Source organism: Hippocampus guttulatus, chromosome 6 (genome assembly GCF_054856545.1).
Source record: "Hippocampus guttulatus isolate MCC_2025c chromosome 6, RoL_Hgut_1.0, whole genome shotgun sequence".
Lineage (NCBI taxonomy): Eukaryota > Metazoa > Chordata > Actinopteri > Syngnathiformes > Syngnathidae > Hippocampus > Hippocampus guttulatus.
The window spans coordinates 1,978,696-1,998,936 of record NC_141266.1 but is presented as its reverse complement, the minus strand read 5'-3'; the positions used below and the strand labels follow the sequence as shown (position 1 = coordinate 1,998,936).

Sequence of the window (20,241 nt, the reverse complement as noted above, 5' to 3'; positions counted from 1 at the left end):
CATGACAATGCAAGGCCTCACACAGCAGCCCAAACAGTGCAGACAAATACCTCCAGCGAGTGAGGCAAGTCCTAAGAAGCCAGCTCAATGGCAAGAATAAGACCCGGGCAATAAACAGCTATGCCCTGCCAGTGATCAGATACCCTGCAGGAATAATAAGGTGGCCAAAGGAAGAGATTCAGACCACGGACGTTAAGACCCGAAAGCTCCAAACCATGCATGGAGGGTTCTATCCCAAATCCAGCACCCTGAGACTGTACGCAAGCCGAAAGGAACTTGTGAGTGTGAGAGCCACTGTTCAGGATGAAACATTCAAGCTCCATGAATACATCAAGGAGAAGGCTCCAAAGGATGACGTACTCAGAGAATGTCTCAGACAATGGGGAACAGAGGATGAGGCGCTGGAAGAGGGACCATCATGGGAGGACAAGCCCCTACACGGGATGTACCACCGGACCATAACTGAAGTGGTCGATCTCAAGAAGTCCTATCAGTGGCTAGAGAGGGCTGGCCTGAAGGACAGCACAGAGGCACTCATCCTGGCTGCTCAGGAGCAGGCCCTGAGCACCAGAGCCATTGAGGCCCAGATATACCAAACCAGACAAGACCCAAGGTGTAGGTTGTGCAAAGAGGCACCTGAGACAATCCAACACATAACTGCAGGGTGTAAGATGCTTGCAGGGAAAGCCTACATGGAACGCCATAACCAGGTGGCTGGCATAGTCTACCGAAACATCTGTGCGGAGTATGGACTGGAAACCCCAAGGTCAAAATGGGAAACACCTCCGAAGATGGTGGAGAATGACAGAGCGAAGATCCTGTGGGACTTCCAGATCCAGAATGACAAGATGGTAATGGCAAACCAACTTCACATATCGTGATCATAGATAAAGGGAAGAGGAAAGCCTTTGTAGTGGATGTAGAGGTCCCAAGTGATGGAAACATCAGAAAGAAGGAACACGAGAAACTCGAGAAATACCAAGGGCTCAGAGAGGAGCTGGAGAGAGCCTGGAAGGTAAAGGTGACAGTCGTGCCTGTGGTGGTCGGAGCACTCGGGGCAGTGACCCCCAAACTAGATGAGTGGTTGCAACAGATCCCGGGAACAACATCGGACATCTCAGCCCAGAAATGTGCAGTGCTGGGAACAGCAAGGATACTGCGCGAACCCTCAAGCTTCCTGGCCTCTGGTAGAGGACCCGAGCTGAATGAGGGACGGACACCACCCAAGGGGTGAGACGAGGATTATATATTTTGTGGGTTTTACAAAATGGCTCAGTCGCGCCCCCAAGAAAGTTTTAATAATCCAACAATGGTTGTATGTTTCAACAAGATTGACAAAAAAAATTATGGCTTTTGTAATGGAAAAATAAGTCAGTTGGAGCTTTATACTAAACTAACAGAAAGTCCAATTTTATTTCAAGTTTGGCCCTATTTTTGGCCTTTTATAGAGGATACATTTTACAGAATTCCTTCTGGCGATTTCATCAGTTTGTCTTGATTTGTAAGTGCTTAAGGTAAAGATGTTCCAAGATATAAAAGTAAAGGCTTTTATTACGTCCTATGTTGCGACGTGCTGTTTGCAAAATAAAAAAAACAAAACAAAAAACCCCCCCAACAACAACAACAACAAAAAAATACAGATTTTTATGGACTTAACATTTGTGAAAACATTTTTTTTAAATGAAGACACCATTATAAGCAGTTCCTGGTTAGGTACAATGTAAAATTGATCAATATTTTAAAGTATTTTTATAAATCCGTTTTAAATGTCGGTGTGCAGCATTTGAAACCGCAGGTAGATAAGGGACATGACACTACAGATAACATCTTTCATATATGTTTTATAATATAATAATACATTTTATTTATAAGCGCCGTTTTGGCATTAAATATGTTCTCACGTCTTGATTTGTCAACTCAATAAAATATTTCATAAAAAGATGAAAAGTCAGTGGACAAAAATGAAAAGAATTTGTCAATTCTGGGCATGTTCATGCACATGCCCAACAAATGGCCAACACAAAATACTGTTAAGGGATTTCAGGCCTTCCAACTCGCAAAATAAAAAGCTTGTGAGCCAAAAATTTAACTAAAAACAAAACAGACATAAATAAATAAATAAACAAAGCAAACATTCCTCTTTCACAATATATAGTATTGCTAGTTCCATTGGTGGGGTTCTAAATGCGGCTGTGAGCATTTACACTATTGATTTTCAGTGGGACAAGTTGGTTTGGAAACATTAAAATGTTAGATATGTTTATTATAATGTGATCAAACGGATGTATAGAATATGAAAACAAAAGTCATATGTGGAAGTAGATTTTTTTAATGTTATTTTGTTTGTTCAAAAGGACTAATAAAGGCTCTGTTTTCAAAGAATCTGAATTTTCTGTCAACTACTCTGTGGTTCAGGCTTTATAGACTGAAGACATACAGGAATAGTTCTCTCCTATTCAAGTGAATTAAAGATACATTGAACTACAATTATGACAAGTCAAAATTTTCATTTTGACATCTCAAACCAGAGTTACAGATTTCTATCATTCAGTTGCAGGTATTCCTAAGACATAGGGCAGATATCTGCAACTCAGTGGCGGCTGCTGGTCATTCAAATAGAGGAAGCTTAGCTTCGCCTCAGAAAATTAATCTAATCCACATGCAGAAGCCGAGTGTCCAGACCAGCCCATTGCCACAAAGACCCCCAGAGATGCTAAGAATGACTGAATGAATGAGAAGGAAGTCGTGTCTGTCACTTGTTATATAATAGCTGATTCAGAACAAGAGATGAAGGTTGCACATTATTAGTCAATAAGTACACACATATTTCACCACTTTTTTTTACATTCCTTTGCAGTCTCAGCGAATCACCACTTATGCAAGTGAATCATAGATATCTGTAAAGAAAATCTCCATGAATGTGTGATGTGTGATGTCATTTGTCCAAAGCGAAATTTCCTTGCAGACAAATTTAATGACATTTGTGGAGAGGAAGAATGTAATTATAGTGGATAATGTACATGTGAAATGTTGTTTTTGACGAAAAAAACTCAATATTTACAGATAACTAATACATAGTATCCTGGCTATCTAAACTCGCTCCCTTCAAATCAAATTGAGGAACTCATTTAATCTTGGGGTGCATGTGTGATGATGGTCATCTGTCGTGATCCTGTCACCACCATCACCACGATGACTGAGTGTCGGATGCACTAACCAGCAGTCAACCAAACAGCTGGGGCTAGTCTTCAGGCTCTCGAGGAGTAGAGTTTGACTGATTTATAATAATAATAATAATACATTTTATTTGTGGGCGCCTTTCTAGAAACTCAAGGACACCTTACAACAAGCAGTTAAAATCACGAATACAATGTTAAAAACAAAATCAAATAAAATGAGAAAAAAATACAACCAAAAATAAATAAATAAAAATAATGGCTTTATGGTCCGAGTGAATAGGCTTGTCTAAACAGATGTGTTTTGAGGCTGGATTTGAAATGTGTTAATGAGTCTGTATTACGAAGGTCAGCGGGGAGTGTGTTCCAGAGCTGGGGAGCAGAGCGACTGAAGGCTCTGTTTCCCATGGTGACGAGGCGAGCAGGGGGGACAGAGAGGAGGAGGAACGAAGAGAGCGGACAGGTGTAGGAATATGGATGAGGTCAGATAGGTATGGAGGGGATAGGTTATGGATGGATTTGAATGTGAGGAGCAGGATTTTATATTGAATGCGGTGTAAAATGGGGAGCCAGTGGAGATGTTGGAGGACAGGTGTAATATGGTTTATGTATGGTGTGAGTGTGATAATGCGGGCAGCTGAATTTTAGACCAGCTGAAGCTTATGGAGGGTTTTTTGAGGGAGACCGAGCAGGAGGGAATTACAGTAATCGAGTCGCGAGGTGACGAGGGTATGAACAAGTATAGCAGTGGACTGAGGAGTAAGAGAAGAGCGGAGCCGGTGGATGTTTCTAAGATGATAATATGCAGAACGAGTGATGTGGTTGATATGTGAGGTGAAGGAGAGGGTGCTATCAAGGATGACACCCAGACTCTTGACCTGAGGGGAGGGGGATATGGAAGAGATGTCAAAGGGAATGAAGAAATTGTTTATTTTGTTTAGGGTGGATTTGGTGCCAATGAGGAGGAGTTCAGTTTTATTGCTATTCAATTTGAGGAAGTTTGAGGTGAACCAAGATTTTAATTCCTGCAGGCAGTTGGTTAGGGAGGATGGTGGAAGTATGGTATTAGGTTTGGTAGAGATGTAGAGCTGGGTGTCATCCGCGTAGCAGTGAAAGTGAATGTGATGTTTCCTGAAGATATTACCAAGGGGGAGAAGATAGATTAAAAACAGCAAGGGGCCAAGGACAGAACCCTGAGGAACACCTGAAGTGAGGGGAAAGGGGTGAGATCTAAAACATTTGAGCTGGATAAACTGGGTGCGGTCAGAAAGATAGGAGCGGAACCAGGAGAGGGGGATGCTGGTGATGCCAATGGAGGAGAGTCTGTCGAGGAGGATGGCGAGTGAACCCGAGTCAACAGAGAGAAGAAGGTCATTGCATATTTTGAGGAGGGCAGTTTCGGTACTATGGAGGGGACGGAAGCCAGATTGAAATTGTTCGTAGAGGTTATTGGAGGAAAGATGGGTGTGAAGTTGAACAGCTACTGTTTTTTCTTGAAGTTTGGAGATGAACGGGTGGTTTGATATGGGACGAAAGTTGTTCAAGTCAGAGGGATCAGAGCCAGGTTTCTTCAGTATGGAAGTGACAGCAGCAGTTTTGAGATGGGAGGGTACAATGCCAGTAGAGAGGGAAGTTTGAATAATGTTAGTGATGAGAGGGGAGAGGGCCGGGATAGAAGCTTTGACTAGAACAGTTGGGAGAGGGTCAAGTTGACAAGTAGAGGATTTGGACTTCTGCATTAAGATGGAGATTTGGTGGACAGATGGGGAGGTGAATGCAGAGAACAGGTGGGTAGGAACCGGGGAGAATGGAGACGGAGGGTTGCGAGCAGATGAAGGGGTGAGTTGCTGGTGGATAAGTTGGATTTTGGATGTAAAAAATGAGGCCAGAGTATTACAAAAATCAGTGGAATAGAGATGTGAGGGAAGAGTGTCAGCAGGTTTAGTGAGTTTAGAAATGAGTGAAAAGAGTGATCTGGGGTTACCTTCATTGGAACTGATTAAACCAGAGTAGAAGATTGATTTGGCTTTGGATATTGAGTCCTTGTAATGGAGGAAGTGGGTAGTGTACATTTCTTTATGAATAGCGAGTCCAGTTTTTCTGTATAATCTTTCAAGTTGACGGGCTTTTGATTTAAGTTGTCTGAGGGTAGGGGTAAACCAGGGTGCTGTTTGGTTGAAGGAGACAGTTCGGGTTTTGAGTGGGGTCAAAACTCATCTGTTGTAGAAAGACAATCAGTATTGGGGAGGTTGTTGATAAGTGATTCTAAATTGTCCGGGTTAATGTCCTTGATTTTACGGAAATGTATAATGCGTTGTGGGTTGGATTTGAATAAGGACAGGTTAACATTGAATGAAAGCAATAGATGATCTGTGTATGGGAGGAGATCGGTTTTACAATTTGTTGGTGATAATCCTATACAGCAGATCAAGTCCAGAATATGTCCTTTACTGTGTGTGGGAAAGTTGACAAACTGTTGAAAACCAAAACTGTCCAGACAGGAGGTAAAGTCTTTGGTGAGTGAGTTATTGATATTGTCCATGTGTATATTAAAATCTCCTAAGAGAATCACATTTGGTGATAGTGTATACAGATGAGTGAGGAGTGTAGTAATGTCAGTGATAAAATTCTTGTTTGGTTTTGGTGGACGGTAAATAGCGGCAATCAGTGTGGGAGTTGATCCAGAGAGCTGTATAACTGTAGCTTCAAAAGATAAAAAAGCAGGCACATTTACGGGTGCAAATTTCCAATCCTCGCGCAGAATCATCGCGAGGCCACCTCCCCTCCCAGTCGTGCGAGGCACAGCGTGATAAACAAAGCCCGGTGGAGTAGCTTCATTAAGAGTACCATAATCATTTGGTTGCTGCCAGGTCTCAGTCAGACACAGAATATCAAACTCACGGACTGTCAGGAGGTCGTGGACGAACTGGCCCTTGCTCGTAAGGGAGCGGATGTTCAGTGAGCGACCGCAATGCTATCCGACCTCGGGACGCGTGTCAACACAGAGGCATCCGCACGGCGTCCGGTGGACCAGAACGACCTGATGGAGCTGGAGTTGTGGTATTGATAGTTTCGGCGTGAGCCCCGGTGAGTGCACCTTCGCCGGGGCACGTAAAGGATGTCCGGGTGTTGGAGCAGAGCAGGCAGTGGTGGACCGTGTGGATTAAAATAGAGTTTGAGCTCAGTGGCTGCATACTGGTGAAGCGCTTCCAATGGGTGGTGGAGAACAAACAGGACGAACCAGCAGAAAGCAAGCCACTCACAGCTGATCGACATAGCTGGACTGGAGTAATGAAGACGGGAAGCAGCAACAGGTAGCAGGTAAGCTAGCCGCTAGCCGCAACTCGACGATAACTCAACACTCGATGACAGGTAATGACAGTTCGACCGATCGAGTGTGGATTGATCGTTGTTCACTCGGTGACCATAAAAGCAGGTCGACAAAAAATATGTTGACTTTAAAAGATCAAAAGATTGACTTAAAAATAAAAAAAAATCACGGGGAGTAGCGGCGTCCAAAAATCCGCCAGCGTTCATGATCAGCAATCGCTTTTCGTGCGTGTGTACAGTATCACTCTCAGGGCATGACTAATTGATTTATGCTCAGTCCAAACATTGAATTAAGCTTAGGAAGACATCGCTCAGTACATACACTGGATGGATGGATAAACACAGCAATTCAAGAAGGTCTTTGCACAACTTGGTGATTGGGCCCCAATAAACAAAGCAATTGAAGGAAATGTAATGTGCTCAGCTCGGTCTGAAAATGTGTTGAAAGCAATAAAAACTGTAACAGTGCCAAAGATTGAGCAAACAGTGAGGGTGGTGGACAGAAAGACAGACTGACACTTATTTTATTCCAGTGGAGGATGTTGATCTTGTTTAGGATTAGTAATTGACAGAGACTCACTGATAGATTTTCCTGGGTAGAGCTTAGCTTGTGTGTATCCTGGAACATGAGTCTCATCCTTGGCTCGTAAAGTCTCCAACTCATGTTTAATGATGTACTGGCTCTCCGCCATACTGAGGAAGCCATCTCCATCCCCTACAAAACAAAAATGGAAAGAGGGAAGTTTATATGATGAAATTTAGAACATACAAGAAAAATAATGAAAGACTGAGGCAATGCTAAAAGCCATATTCTGATGAAATAATTAGCATTGGTGGATGGTGATGGACATACATTAACACTTCTACTGAAAGGAGGAAACTCCTTGGATCAATCAGCAATTAAAACTTTTGAAGCGACCAACTTCTCACGAACGACCCGATTGCGCACGTGCAAGCATACGCACGCGCGCACACGCACACACTACGCACTCACGCGGGTGCCCACAAGTGCACTCACGCACATATGCACGCACACCACGATGAGCAACAGTCGGAACGGGCCGAAAATGAATGAAAGCTCAAGACACAAACATACAAATCTTTTTTTTTTCCCCCCACGCATTTCCTGCTCCCACCCCTTGCGGTCAACTTGGGACCAGTTCGCTGGCTCCCGGTCGATTCTGATCGGCGTATTGGGCACCGCTGCCTTGAAATCAGAGGTAATTCGCTAACTAGCTTAGCACTTAGCGCCGCTGTTTGCGCATGAGCGGTGATGCAGTCATCTGATTGGTTGCTCTCTATATCAATCAAGTAACGGGATTGATGATAGGCTGACGGAATACGTTCTGTGAAGTTGGCGCCTTGTTTGAATGGCATCGCCGCTGCCGAGGCGTTTTCGACGCTTGTCGTGTGATAGCTCGGGAGCCGCATTGAACCAGCCAAAGAGCTGCATGCGGCTCGCGAGCCGCGGGTTGGCCCCCACTGGTGTATGGCTTTCCAAACTACTTGATGTTAGTGCTGTCAAGAGATTAAAAAAAATTGTGAGACTAGTTAATTATGATCTGTCATCAATTCATCTAATTGATCTGTGTTCATCTCATCTAAAAAATTGCTGAGAAAACCCTCTATTTTCATTTTAAATTCATTACATTATTGAGGCAGAGCAAAAGATTGACATCACAAAAAAGTGGCATTATAAAGTTTTTTATTGTTTCTAAACAGAGTTGAACAGATGCAGTCCTAGCCCTGCTGTATTTGAGACTAGTCCCAAGTCCTACCTGCAACCTTGAGTTTCGCCCACCAGGGGGAATATCAGTTTTGATTTTTTTGTAAATCTCCAAATAATTCCAAAATAAAACAGAACACCAGGTCCAAAAAAGTGCTTAGGTTAACGCATCAAAAACAGTCAACACTTTTCTGAGCAATACAAGTACTGAGCACTGAACTTGCTGTAGAGAAATGGACCGATGAAGCAAAGCTCGCTCTACAAGAATGCTTAGATGGCACTGATTGGGGCATCTTTGAAACTTCAATGGGCACACTGGATGAATACACAGACACTGTAACATCATACATCAGTTTCTGTGAAGACCTGTGTGTACCAACGAAGTCCTTCCACTCCTTCAACATTAACAAGCCATGGTTCACTGCCAAGCTCAGGCAAATTAGAAAAGAGAAAAGGGGTGTTCACACGGCAACGTTTGCTCCGGTGCTACGCCGGGGCTACCCCAGTAGAGCGTTCACACGTGCAAAGTTACACCGGTGTAGCCCTGAAAACAGCTTACTCCGGAGCAAATTTAACCCACCTCGGGGAGGTAGTTTAAAAATTTGCTCCAGAGTAAGCAAATGCTCGTTTGCGGGGCGAAGTAGCCTCGCTACGCATGAGAAGAGTTGATTACATACGGCGAGAATGTGTTGCTTTCGTGCTCTGTTGTACTTCCATCATGTGTTTGTTTAATAACGACACAAGACATGATAGCTGGCAATAACTTTTCTTTTCTGCTTGGCTCTCGACGAAGGCGGACGCTTTTCTGCTCTGCTCCTGCCCTTTCCTTCACCCTCCCCTCCTCGCCACTCAGTCTTTGTGCTGTCCTTGTATGACTTTTACTAGCCTCCTGGCATATATTCATCCTAAAACAAACCATGGAATTAGTTGGCTGGTCTCTCGATGGCATCGACAAAATTTTCTCGACGAGAAGAGCAGGCAGTGGGGAGCCTACTTGCCCCTCAGGGACATTTGCTGCTGGGTACACCCTAGATCCCTGGAGGAAGTGGAGTATGGTGTGCCTGTCAATACTGTCCGTTGAGGATGAGGAAGACATCGACATAATCGGCCTTCTGATAGCAGGTATGCTGCTGTTTGGTGTGAGCAGTTTCCTGATCTATCGTAAAATTCAACCGACGGAGCGGCTTTATTGGAAGCGAAGAGGCCGCCGGTCTTCAAGGATGGATTATTGCGGCTGTCCAACACTCAGACTGTGGATGGGGAACATCTTGGAGAAGTTGGGATCCGCGCTCTCTCACACAAAAGAAATCGCGGATTTGGCTGATCGGCGCCATTGAAGAGACACAGACCATGGACTTAAAGGCTGTCTGGAATTGTTGGCAGCCGTTCCCAAAACATCTGCTATCTCCCCTGGACGAATGTACGCATGGAAGCTAGTGCCCTACCACCACCCCCTCCTTCTCGGCCATGGACTGATAAGCCAGGACTGCCTCCATGAGCAGACCTTGACGAAGCAGCTGCGGCCTGAATACGCACATACAACCAGACAATCACACGCGCATACACACCCTTGAAATCACCGCCTTCATTGTTCCTGTTTTTCCCCCGTGACGTGAACCTGATCTGCGGAGCGCTGGCCGATTGGCTGAGCAGCTGGTCGGACAGGCCGCGTCGCACCCCCCCCCCCCCCTTTACACCCATCCCCTCATTACATGTTATGTCTTGTGACTTGTTGTAACTGTCATATGCTTGTTTCTGTGCTTCGGTATTTTTTTCTCCTAGACCCTAATTATCCTAAGAAAGAGGATAGTTCGAGCGTGGTTTTTTTAACCTCTCCCTCCCTAGTGGTTTTCTTTCCTGTACTAAGATCTCGGGGCGCTTTACATAGCGAGTACCGACAGGCCCTTTGCACTGTATCCCATGTTCGTCATTGTTTTTTCATGTTTCTTGTGCAGAGCGTGCCTGTTAAGTGAGAATTTCGTTGTACGAATGTGTAATGACAATAAAGCAATCCAATCCAATCCAATAACAGTAGCAAGCGGCACCTTGCCTCTTGGGTTATACCATTCAACTAGAACGGGGGGGAGGGGGGATAATCCCAAAACATCATCTTTCTTTTTGTAGGAGGCTGGACTGTCTCGGAGTTGTTTGTGTAGTTTGTTCCTTTGTTGTGTGTTCACAACCCCCCCCCCCCCCCCCCCATAGAATTTATTTTGTGATTTCCTCTCTTGATTTTCTGTTCGGCGCAGAATATGTTTGCTTTTTTGACTGTCATTGAAGTCATCGTTGATTTACGTTTTCGGGGGCGGTCATTGAACGCTTCTCGAGCAGAAGGCACGGAGACCGAGAAGGACGTGCCTGTACAGTAGTTGCTTGAGTTGTGTATGTTTTAAAAAGAACCAACACGACAGCTCATTTGTTTTCTGTCATTTTGCTCCGCTGCAGAAACCGGTACTAACATACTCAGCGGCTTTGTACGTGTGACCGCTCCACAAAATTTGCTCCGGTGTAAAATATATCGCAATAAAATATATCAGTGCAGCACCGGAGCAAATGTGTGCCGTGTGAACACCCCGAAAGAGACCACATTTAGAAGTGGACATAGGGCGTTGTACAAACACGCCCAAAACCAATTGACAAAGGAAATTAACATCGCTGCAGAGAGCCTGAAAAAACAGTTCTCTGCGAACCACTCTGCGTCTGTGTGGAATGGCCTCAAAGCAATCACAAACTATAGGACCCCCCCCCCAAGCAATGAACAATAAGGGTTTGGCTGATGAACTAAACATGTTGTTTTGTTTTTTTGCAGATTTGAAAAGATAACCTTTATTAGTCCCCCACTGGGGAAATTTGCAGTCTACAGCAGCAAGATTGGGGGGGGGGGGGGGGGGGGGATAAAGTGTTCTATTGCACAAAATAAATGTTTCAGAAGACCTGTACACAGTTCAACATAAGTGAAATATATTATGCATCTATCTATATATATATCTATATATATATAAAATATAATAATGCAATATATAAAAGGACACTCCCATTTCCCACATCTGCCCACCTCTACCAGAAACTACTCGATTCACGCCCCTACCCTCATTCTCTGCCCTACAGATCCACAAACAGGACGCGAGATGGCTCTTCAAGCAGCAGAAGATCAAGAAATCTGCGCGTCCGAAAAAGTGTCCCCCTCTTGCATGACAGTCTGCGCTGACCAGCTGGCTTCGGTCTTCACACAAATCTTCAACAGATGCCTGGAGCTGTGTTAGGTCCCATCCTGCTTCAAACAGTCCACCATCATCCCAGTTCCCAAGAAACCAGCAACATCGGAACTGAATAACTATAGGCCTGTCGCTCTTACGTCTGTGGTCATGAAGTCCTTTGAATGCCTTGTGCTGAACCACCTAAAGAACATCACCGGACCTCTGCTGGACCCTCTTCAGTTTGCCTACCGGGCAAACAGGTCTGTGGAGCAGGTCTGTGGAGGATGCAGTCAACAGAGGGCTGCACTACATCCTCGAGCACCTCGACAGCACAGGGACCTATGCAAGAATCCCGTTTGTGGATTTCATCTCTGCGTTCAACTCCTCACCCCCAAACTTCTCCAGCTCGGTGTGTCCCCAACGATCTGCCAGTATATCCTCAGCTTCTTGACGGGACGGACACAACAGGTGAAGCTGGGAAGAACAACATCATCAACACGCACCACTCGCACTGGAGCCCCACAGGGATGCGTCCTCTCTCCACTGCTCTTCTCCCTTGACACGAACGATTGCACCTCAACACACCCAGCTGTCAAACTCATAAAGTTCGCAGACGACATCACAGTCATCGCTCTCATCAAAGACGGAGACGATTCTGCGAACTGACAAGAAGTGGAGCAGCTGGAGCTCTGGTGCAGCCAACACAACCTAGAGCTGAGCACGCTCAAGACGGTAGAGATGATCGTGGACTTCAGGAAACATCCTTCACCACAGCTGCCCCGCACACTATCCAACTGCCCTGTGTCAACCGTCGAGACCTTCAAGTTCCTGGGAATTACAGTCTCCCTGGACATTAAGTGGGAGGTCAAAACCAACTCCATCTTGAAAAAGACCCAGCAGAGGATGTACTTCCTGAGGCTGCTGAGGAAGCATGGCCTGCCACAGGAGGTGAATTAGACAGTTCTACACGGTCAGTCACCGAATCTATCCTGTGTTCTTCCATCACAGTTTGGTTTGGGGCCGCCACAAAAAAAGACAAAACCCGCCTGCAACGGACAGTTAGGATGGCGGAAAAAATCATTGGCACTGCCCTCTCCACTCTCGAGGACTTGCACACTGCAAGAACCAAGACAAGGGCACGGAAAATTCTGCTGGACCCCCCCGCACCCTGCCCACCACCTTTTCCAAATACTCCCCTCAGGCAAGCGCTATCGATCCACGCGCACAATTCAGCAGACACTTAACGCTTCTTCCCTCTAGCCCAGGGGTGTCAAACTCATTTCACATGGTGGGCCACATACGGCCTCGGTAGATGTCAAATGGGCCGGACCATTAAAATGATACCATACTTTGCTAAAATAACCAAAACAATATGTCTTTCCTTTGTTTTGGTATAAAGAAGCACAAGAACATTAGGAAAATGTTGAAATTAAATGAACATATCTTTTACAAAACATTTCATGAAGCACCTTACATTTCCTTCGACAAATGTGCAATTTACTTTTATCATTCACATATATGCATTGCAACTGATCCCACTGATTGTACAAACTTTAACAAGTAATTGGTATTGAAAAATATAGTAATGCACTTTAAGATTAAACGAGACTTATAAAGAAAGTACGTTTTAAACCATTTACACGTGCATATAAAATCTAAATGTAATCCCTGCCTACACCTTACAAACTAAGGAGAGTGCTATTAATAATAATAATAAGAAAACCTTTATTAGTCTCGCAATGGAGAAATTCCCGATTCACAGCAGCAAAGTTATGAAAGGAAGAAGTAGAAGAACAAAATATCGGAGCTGCTGGAAAGGCAGCCACTCACGCGGCGCCATTTTGAAGTCAAAATAACAAAAATAACACAACACAACACAGACAGTCATGCAATATTCACCACTTTTATGCATACACTTTGTTGTCTGAAGCAGTTATAGATGAAAGAGGAGAAGATCAAAGTGTCCTTTCACCAGTGGATCAGAGACGTCATGCTGAGAATGTGCACACGTCTGCTACACGCTAAGTTTTGAAAGCAAACAATAAGCTGTAGCGTCCATTGACGAAAAAGAGATTGGCTCACATCTCCTGTCCCATGTAAATGTGTAAATGTGAGAGCTGTGTGAGAAATTCCGGATTACAAGCCGCTCCTTTTTTTCCACACTTTTCAACACTGCGCCGTGTAATATGGTTTTTTAACCCGTTACTTGATTGACATACAGGGCAACCAATCAGATGACAAATGAATTTTGACCTCTATCGCGTCAATGAATTACCTCTGATTTTAAAGCAGGGGTGCCCAATACGTGGATCGCCTATTCGGCTGCGAGGGGTGGGAGGAGGAAATGGAAGGGGGGGGGGGGGGGGTGTCTGTGTGTCTCGGATTCGTTCTGGGGTCGTTCCGTCTGTTGCTAATCGCGGTATGCTGGCATATGTTCGCGTTTTTCATGGTTGGGCGCCCGCGTGCGTGCATGCGTAAATGCTTGTACATGTGCGATCGGGTTGGTCGCTTCAGAAGTCAATCTTTGGTCAAATATGTGGCAAGTTCACCAAAGTAGTAAGTAACAGTGACAGCTCGCATGCAGACAGTGCCTGCTTCGCATGGCAACAACAGAATACAAGACAGATTTGATGAGGATTGTTCAAGAGTAGGAATGCCAGAGGTCCCTGCACTAAGGCGCTAAGCAACATGCATTCTAAGAGGAAAACATTACATTTTTGTTTGTGGACTTGGTTGAACTGAGACTGTGTGCGTGTGTGTGTGTGTGTGTGTGTGTGTGTGTGTGTGTGTGTGTGTGTGTGTGTGTGTGTGATCGAGAGAGAGGGATGGGGTGATGTTAATGTGTGCTCATGTGTATGGTGTGACTCTTTGCAGTAACACAGTAAAAAAAATGGCTCTTAGTCTCTGACTGGTTGGCCACCCCTGACGAAGTCATTTGAAAGCTGACTTAAAACCAAGCGACAAAACTAAAAACATCCTTTGGGGTTATGGGATTACAAGAACCCAAATCAGCATTCACTTATCGTTTATGTTACCGTGAAATTCTTTAAAGTTGTGGCTGTTGATGCACGTAAAACTCCTCATTGATCCATCGCTGAACTCTTTGAAGAGACCCAAATCTTCAGCACCAGAGAGTAATCTTTGCCAGGAGGCTGTCACAAGAAAAATGTTGGGGTTTTCCTTCTCTTCAACCACACCTTCAGAGCGCAGCTGATTCACAAGCAGCTCAGCACCTGATTCATCAGCATATAAAGCAGAATATACCGTAAATAGATAACACAGCAGATAAATAAGGTAGATACATATGAATAGGGAGGAAAATGCAACTTTGCCAACAGAGCAGTGTCTCTGAAAAGGGCTCATTCAAGCTGTTCAGACAACATCAAGAAAGTTTGAAGTATTTTGACATTTTGATGTTAAATGGTTGCACAGAATGATTAATTGATTGGTGGATGGATGGATGGAGGGACAGATAAAGTTTAAATCAGAAGTTTAAATACACTATAGATACAAGTTTTTCCCCCACGATCGATATGCAATGAAACCAAACGTTTCCCATTCTAGGTCAATTAGGATGACCACAATTAATTACATTTGCTAAATGCCATAAAAATGACAAGGTTTAAAAATAAAAAAAACTTTCATTACTTTCTTCAAAATCAATTTTTTTTTTGAAGGAAATATACTCCACTTGTTCAAACATAAAGGTGTCCATATGTGCACTTGGCACCAGGACAGCCGAGGCCGCAGTTCGATGATCGACTTTGTGTTTGTATCATCGGATTTGCGGCCACATGTTTTGCACATTCGGGTGAAGAGAGGGGCGGAGCTGTCAACTGATCACCAACTGGTGGTGAGTAGGCTCCGATGGTGGGGGAAGATGCCGGTCCGTCCTGGCGGACCCAAACGTATTGTGAGGGTTTGTTGGGAGCGCCTGGCGGAATCCCCTGTCAGAAAGAGTTTCAACTCCCACCTCCGACAGAGCTTTTCCCATGTCCCGGGGTATGCGGGGGACATTGAGTCAGAATGGACCATGTTCCGTGGATCTATTGTTGAGGCGGCCAATCTGAGTTGTGGACGTAAGGTGGTTGGTGCCTGTCGTGGCAGCAACCCCCGTACTCGCTGGTGGAAACCAGCAGTTAAGGGATGCCATCAAGCTGAAGAAGGAGTCCTATCGGGCCTTTATGGCCTGTGGGAAACCAGAGGCAGCTGACGGGTATCGACTGGCCAAGCGGAATGCAGCTTCGGTGGTCGCCGAGGCAAAAACCCGGGCGTGGGAAGAGTTCGGTGAGGCCATGGCAACCGACTTCCGGATGGCTTCGAGGAAATTCTGGTCCACCATCCGACGTTTCAGGAGGGGGAAGCAGTGCACCACTAACACTGTGTACAGTGGGGATGGGGCGCTGCTAACTTCGACTCGGGACATTGTGAACCGGTGGGCAGAGTACTTCGAAGACCTCCTCAACTCCACCAACACGCCTTCCTTGGAGGAAGCAGAGCCTGGGGAGTCTGAGGTGGGCTCTCCTATCTCTGTGGTTGAAACCGATGTGGTGAAAAAGCTCCTCGGTGGCAAGGCCCCAGGTGGATCAGATCCGCCCGGAGTTCCTCAAGGCTCTGGATGTTGTGGGGCTGTCCTGTTTTTTATTATTTTTTTTTTAACATGTGTTTTGTGGACTTTGAGAAGGCGTTTGACCGTGTCCCTCGGGGAGTTCTGTGGGGGTTGCTTCGTGGGTATGGGGTACCGAACCCCCTGATACGGGCTGTTCGGTCACTATACTACCGATGTCAGAGGTAGTATAGTGAGTAGTATAGTATATTTGGTTCGCATTGCCGGCAGTAAGTCGGAATCGTTTCCAGTGAGGGTAGGACTCCGCCAAGGCTGCCCTTTGTCGCCGATTTTGTTTACAACCTTTATGGACAGAATTTCTAGGCGCAGTCGAAGCGTTGAGGGGGTCCGTTTTGGTGGCCTCAGTATTGCATCTCTGCTTTTTGCAGATGATGTGGTACTGTTGGCTCCTTCAAGCAGGGCTCTCCAACTCTCACTGGAGTGTTTCGCAGCCGAGTGTGAAGCGGTTGGGATGAAAATCAGCACCTCCAAATCTGAAACAATAGTCCCCAGTCGGAAAAAGGTGGAGTGCCCCCTCCGGGTCGGGGAGGAGATCTTGCCCCAAGTGAAGGGTTATCTTGGGGTCTTGTTCACGAATGAGGGCAGGAGGGAGCGAGAGATCGACAGGCGGATCGGTGCAGCGTCTGCTGTGATGCGGACGTTGTATCGGTCTGTCGTGGTAAAGAAGGAGCTGAGCCAAAGGTCGAAGCTCTCAATTTACCGGTCGATCTACGTTCCAACCCTCATCTATGTTAACGTGCTTAACACTATTTCAATAGTGCTGCCCTGTTTTCAAGGTCCTGTTGATGTGATGACTATTGAATTGCCTGCCTTGATGAATCAATCATTTCTTTCAGCACGCATGTACTCTCAATAGTGAGTGAAAAAAAAAGCATCAAAGGCTAAGTTATGCATGAAGTCTTTTTTAAATGAGAACTTTCATTTCTTAGAAAATCGCTTTCTGACTTTCGGGTTGAGTGAACGCTGGCGCGTTTTGGCTGCCGCTGCTCAACCCGTATTGTTTTGTGTTTTTTGTTATTGTAAAGTGTCCTTGGGTGTCTTGAAAGGCGCTTATAAATAAAATCTACTACTACTACTACTACTACTACTACTACTACTATGGTCACGAGCTATGGGTCGTGACCGAAAGAACAAGATCCCGGATACAAGCGGCCGAAATGAGTTTTCTCCGCAGGGTGTCCAGGCTCTCCCTTAGAGACAAGGTGAGAAGCTCGGTCATCCGGGAGGGGCTCAGAGTCGAGTCGCTTCTCCTCCACATCGAGAGGAGCCAGATGAGGTGGCTTGGGCATCTGATTCGGATGCCCCCTGAACGCCTCACTGGTGAGGTGTTCCGGGCATGTGCCACCGGGAGGAGACCCCGAGGAAGATCCAGGACACACTGGAGAGACTATGTCACCCAGCTGGCCAGGGAACGCCTCGGGATCCCCCGGGGAGAGCCGGAAGAAGTAGCTAGGGAGAGGGAAGTCTGGGCTTCCGTGCTAAAGCTGCTGCCCCCGCGACCCGGCCCCGGATAAGCGGTAGAAGATGGATGGATGGATGGATACTCCACTTGTCTTAGGCTTGAAGAGTGAAGCATTTGACCAAAATCGTCGCACCTGACAAACTCACTCTAAAAATTAATCAAAGCGGACGATATTTAAACAAAAAAGTCAATCTGTAATGAAACCTAATGCTAATGAAAAATCACAAACTCTTGGTGCAAGAGAATCCCAGAGGTATTGTTGTTATAAATGATTACTATTTTTCCTCAGACTTGAGGGAAGGAAATTTAGTCACTTGGTCAACTCTCGTCGACCATCCTGTCTTGGCCCGAATATAAGACGGTCCTGATTATAAAACGACCCCCTCTTTTTCAAGACTCAAGTTTGAAAAAAGACTTTTTGAACACCAAATTAATTTTTATACAGAAAATTATTACAGTACATCTGAAACAAATGATAACAATATATTGGAGAGAAAAAGTATGTTGTTGTTTTTTTTTTGCCTCATTCAAATCTAAAGTGCAATCACATTGGAAAATGAATGGCTTCTGGTTTTTGAAATGTAAATTACATTACTTCTCCTCAGCTGCCAGTTAACCTGGCCGATCTTTGACCCACTTTTCTCCAGATTGTCACTACGTTTCTCCATTTTCTGTGATCTCTTCTATTATTTTCTTCTCTTTTCCTTTTTACCACTATTTTTTATTTGTCTTCTTTGTGCTACCGTTATTTTTATTTTTATTCTTCGTGGCAGGGGTTCAATTTGGCCTGGAGAGTCAAGTTCAGCATTCACCTCATTGATTTCTGGCGCCATCTATCGTCGTGAATGGGTATAACGTCTAGACCCCGAGTATAAGACGACCCCCACTTTTTCAGTCTTATTTCAATGCAAAGAACACCGTCTTATATTCGGGCCAATACGGTAATAAAGCATGGCAACTTCATACGTACCTCCATCCTGCTGTTTTTCTCTCATTCTTCTCAGCAGCCATGAAACAGTTTCCTCCTTAGTGTCTGGGGACAGTACCACCACCACTAGTGGTGAAATACCAGTACGGTATCTGGTGCCTGAAATCTCCATCATAATCTAATTCCACCTGTAAAAGTCATTAGAAATAAATCAAGAAATGTGCTAAGCAGAGGAGTTCAAAAAGATGGATTTTCACAAAACCTTATTGCCTTGATGACCACATTTTCCAGACTATAAATTGCATTTTTTTTTCATAGTTTGGCGTGGGGTGCGACTAAAATTCTGGAGTGTCTTATGTGGGAAATTATTAACACATTATATCAGTGGTCTCAAACCCGCGACCCATGAGACAAATGTGGCCCGTGGGGCCTTGATATGAAAGTTTAATGTGAGTGCGGCCCGTGCACATTTGATATGAATGCTGTATGTGTTAGCACTACTGTTGTACTAAATGGTTAGGGCTGTCTCATTCGAAGGCCGACAGCTTTGGAGCACCCAGACTACAGCGGCATCATGACTGTGCCCACGATGCCCCACACCAGCTTGAATACACATGTAAAGCACTGACGTCAACAACCCGCCGCTGCTTCCTTCGCTAGTGCTGCTGAAAACACATTTAAAGAGATGAACAAAACGCCGGTGTGGCCGTCACCGAAGTCGGGTGCTCCGAAGCACTCTTTTTCGTTCATGGATGCTACAACTTCTTGTTGCTTTCAAGCTGAGTTTGGAGCAGACGTGTGCGCATTGCAGCATGACGTCTTTGATCCACTGGTGAAAAGGACACTTTGATCAGCCATCTCGTTACCTATTGAAGATATCACCTATATATGTTATATGTTTAGCTTAAAACTTTGTATCATAGACAGGTTGACTTTGACACTAGTCTCTGTCCTGAACATCTGCTGAAGTACTTAAAACAAAGAATGTAGTGTGAAGTTTAGATCCTATTTTCACTTGGTTAATTAACAGCCCCCCGAGGGTTTTCTTGCCTCCTCCACCTCGTAAAAGTCCCTGAAGGCTGTCAAGTGCCTTCGAAGAGGAACCCTAATCTCAAGATTTGTGGACCAGCAGATATGGTCTGTACTTTGTCAAAATGCCAAAATCGAACTTTGCTCGACTTTCTTTGTCTCCGATTTTTTACATAAGGGGAAGGACTGCCCGCCCCTAATTAATATAATTAACATACTATGCCTATGTATACGTGTGACTGTAGTTGCTCGGGGCTTCCTGATGAAATCGGAGACTCACAGGAGCCCGAATCGATTCGTGTTGTTTCACACTTGTGCCCTGAACGTTCAGTAAAACATCTTGCAAGAAAACTTCTCCATTACCAGCCTCTGACTTTCGCACATCAACTCAGCCCGAATCAAACGAACACGCGGAGGACCTGGGGAAGTGGAGAACGGTGAAGGGATCCCGCCGTGTCGACAACAACAAGCTTCCCCTGCTTGATCATCCTCCAACACTATGCGTCCCGCGTCCTAGACGCATAATTTTCCCGCGGGACGCACAGTTCCAAATAATGTGCGTTTTTGGGACCTATGGAAATTTCTCAGTCAAAACAAACAAAAAGAAATCCACGGCAGGCCTGATGATTTCACAGTAACGATCGTTACCGGTAGCGTGTCGTTTCCGTGGCGTCATTTTGATGGTCCCGAAAAATGGTTTCCCATAAAAGTCACCGCACACGAGGTTGACTGTACACGATCGAATCTCTCGCAATTTCACTGTGCC

General features: G+C 45.2%; 1 protein-coding gene across 6 annotated transcripts in view; it reads right to left on the bottom strand.

The window, feature by feature from the left end:
* The window catches only part of ano10a (anoctamin 10a), a 118,460-nt gene that overhangs the window by 96,441 nt on the left and 1,778 nt on the right, over positions 1-20,241 (bottom strand). For 3 of the 6 annotated variants that reach the window (XM_086112645.1, XM_086112646.1, XM_086112643.1), the window contains exons 2-4: positions 18,489-18,634; positions 14,465-14,662; positions 7,087-7,221 (exon numbers count right to left, since the gene is read on the bottom strand). In XM_086112645.1, coding sequence (XP_085968771.1) covers positions 7,087-7,221; positions 14,465-14,662; positions 18,489-18,621 — 466 coding nt within the window. In that variant the 5' untranslated portion in view covers positions 18,622-18,634. The remainder of the gene's footprint in view (positions 1-7,086; positions 7,222-14,464; positions 14,663-18,488; positions 18,635-20,241) is intronic. The other 3 variants (XM_086112644.1, XM_086112647.1, XM_086112648.1) reach the window with 3 other exon arrangements.